At 43.9% G+C, this 950-nt stretch overlaps 1 protein-coding gene across 1 annotated transcript in view; it reads left to right on the plus strand.

Annotated features, from left to right (window-relative positions):
* Positions 1-950, plus strand: part of LOC119592201 (uncharacterized protein C2orf42-like) — a gene marked incomplete in the record, with an annotated part of 14,697 nt that overhangs the window by 13,298 nt on the left and 449 nt on the right. Inside the window, 1 exon segment of the mRNA XM_037941034.1 lies at positions 18-950. Within this exon segment, the coding sequence (XP_037796962.1) occupies positions 18-748 (731 nt within the window).

Below are 950 nucleotides of genomic sequence, written 5' to 3' on the forward strand. Positions count from 1 at the left end.
AAAATAAACCCCATGCAATGGGTTCAATGGGAAACCAGATCCACTCATTTTCCACATGCCAAAGCTGTTTTTCGAGTGTCTTATGGAAAGAATAAACGCCAGGTCCAAAAAGAAAAGGCTACCTAATGAGACCCAGACGTTGCTGAGGAAGGATTCGTTACCTGTTGGGAGGTTCACAAAGTACACTTGGAAAATCGTAAGTGACCTCCACGTGCGGCAGATCTTTGACAGCCCAGAAATGCCCCTGGAAATGACTCGCAGTTTCATACAGAACCGTGACGGTACTTACAAGTTATACCAACACCCAGAGGAAGACTCCGTTTTTGCCAAAGGAAGTCCAAACCAACCTCTTTTACGCCCCCAAGGATACAAAACCAGGTTACGTGTGGGCACGACTGCCCCAGGACAGAAGGAACCAACCCCATTCATCATTGAATGGATCCCAGACATACTGCCCAAGTCTCTCATCGGCGAGCTGCGGATAAAGTTTGAGTTCGACCACCTGCACAACGGACAGCTCCTCACCCAGAGAGAGTTGAGAGGGACACAGGCTGGCGCTCAGACCATTGCAACAGTCAGGAGCCATGGCCCTCTCCTGGCACCACGACCCCAGGCTCAGCAGCCTCACCAGCAGTCGTCTCAGACTCCAACGCAGCAGATCTCCACAGCTGATCATATAATTAGCATACCCATAACATCGGAAGCCATGCAGTCGCCGGAAAATATTGCAACTATTTTAACTTTTTAATAATTGAATTTCTAGTCAGTTTGAAGATGTTGCTTTACCTCTTAAGGAAAAATATAATGTACGTTAGTGAGATCTAAATATTGTTATATCAAAGAAAAATATATCATAGTTTTTATGACTAAAATCATTATGATTTGCTTAATTACTGTGTAATTTCATAAAGCCAGTACAGTATTTTTTTCCATTCTTTAATTTTTCTAAG

The sequence above is a fragment of the Penaeus monodon genome, chromosome 29 (genome assembly GCF_015228065.2).
Source record: "Penaeus monodon isolate SGIC_2016 chromosome 29, NSTDA_Pmon_1, whole genome shotgun sequence".
NCBI lineage: Eukaryota > Metazoa > Arthropoda > Malacostraca > Decapoda > Penaeidae > Penaeus > Penaeus monodon.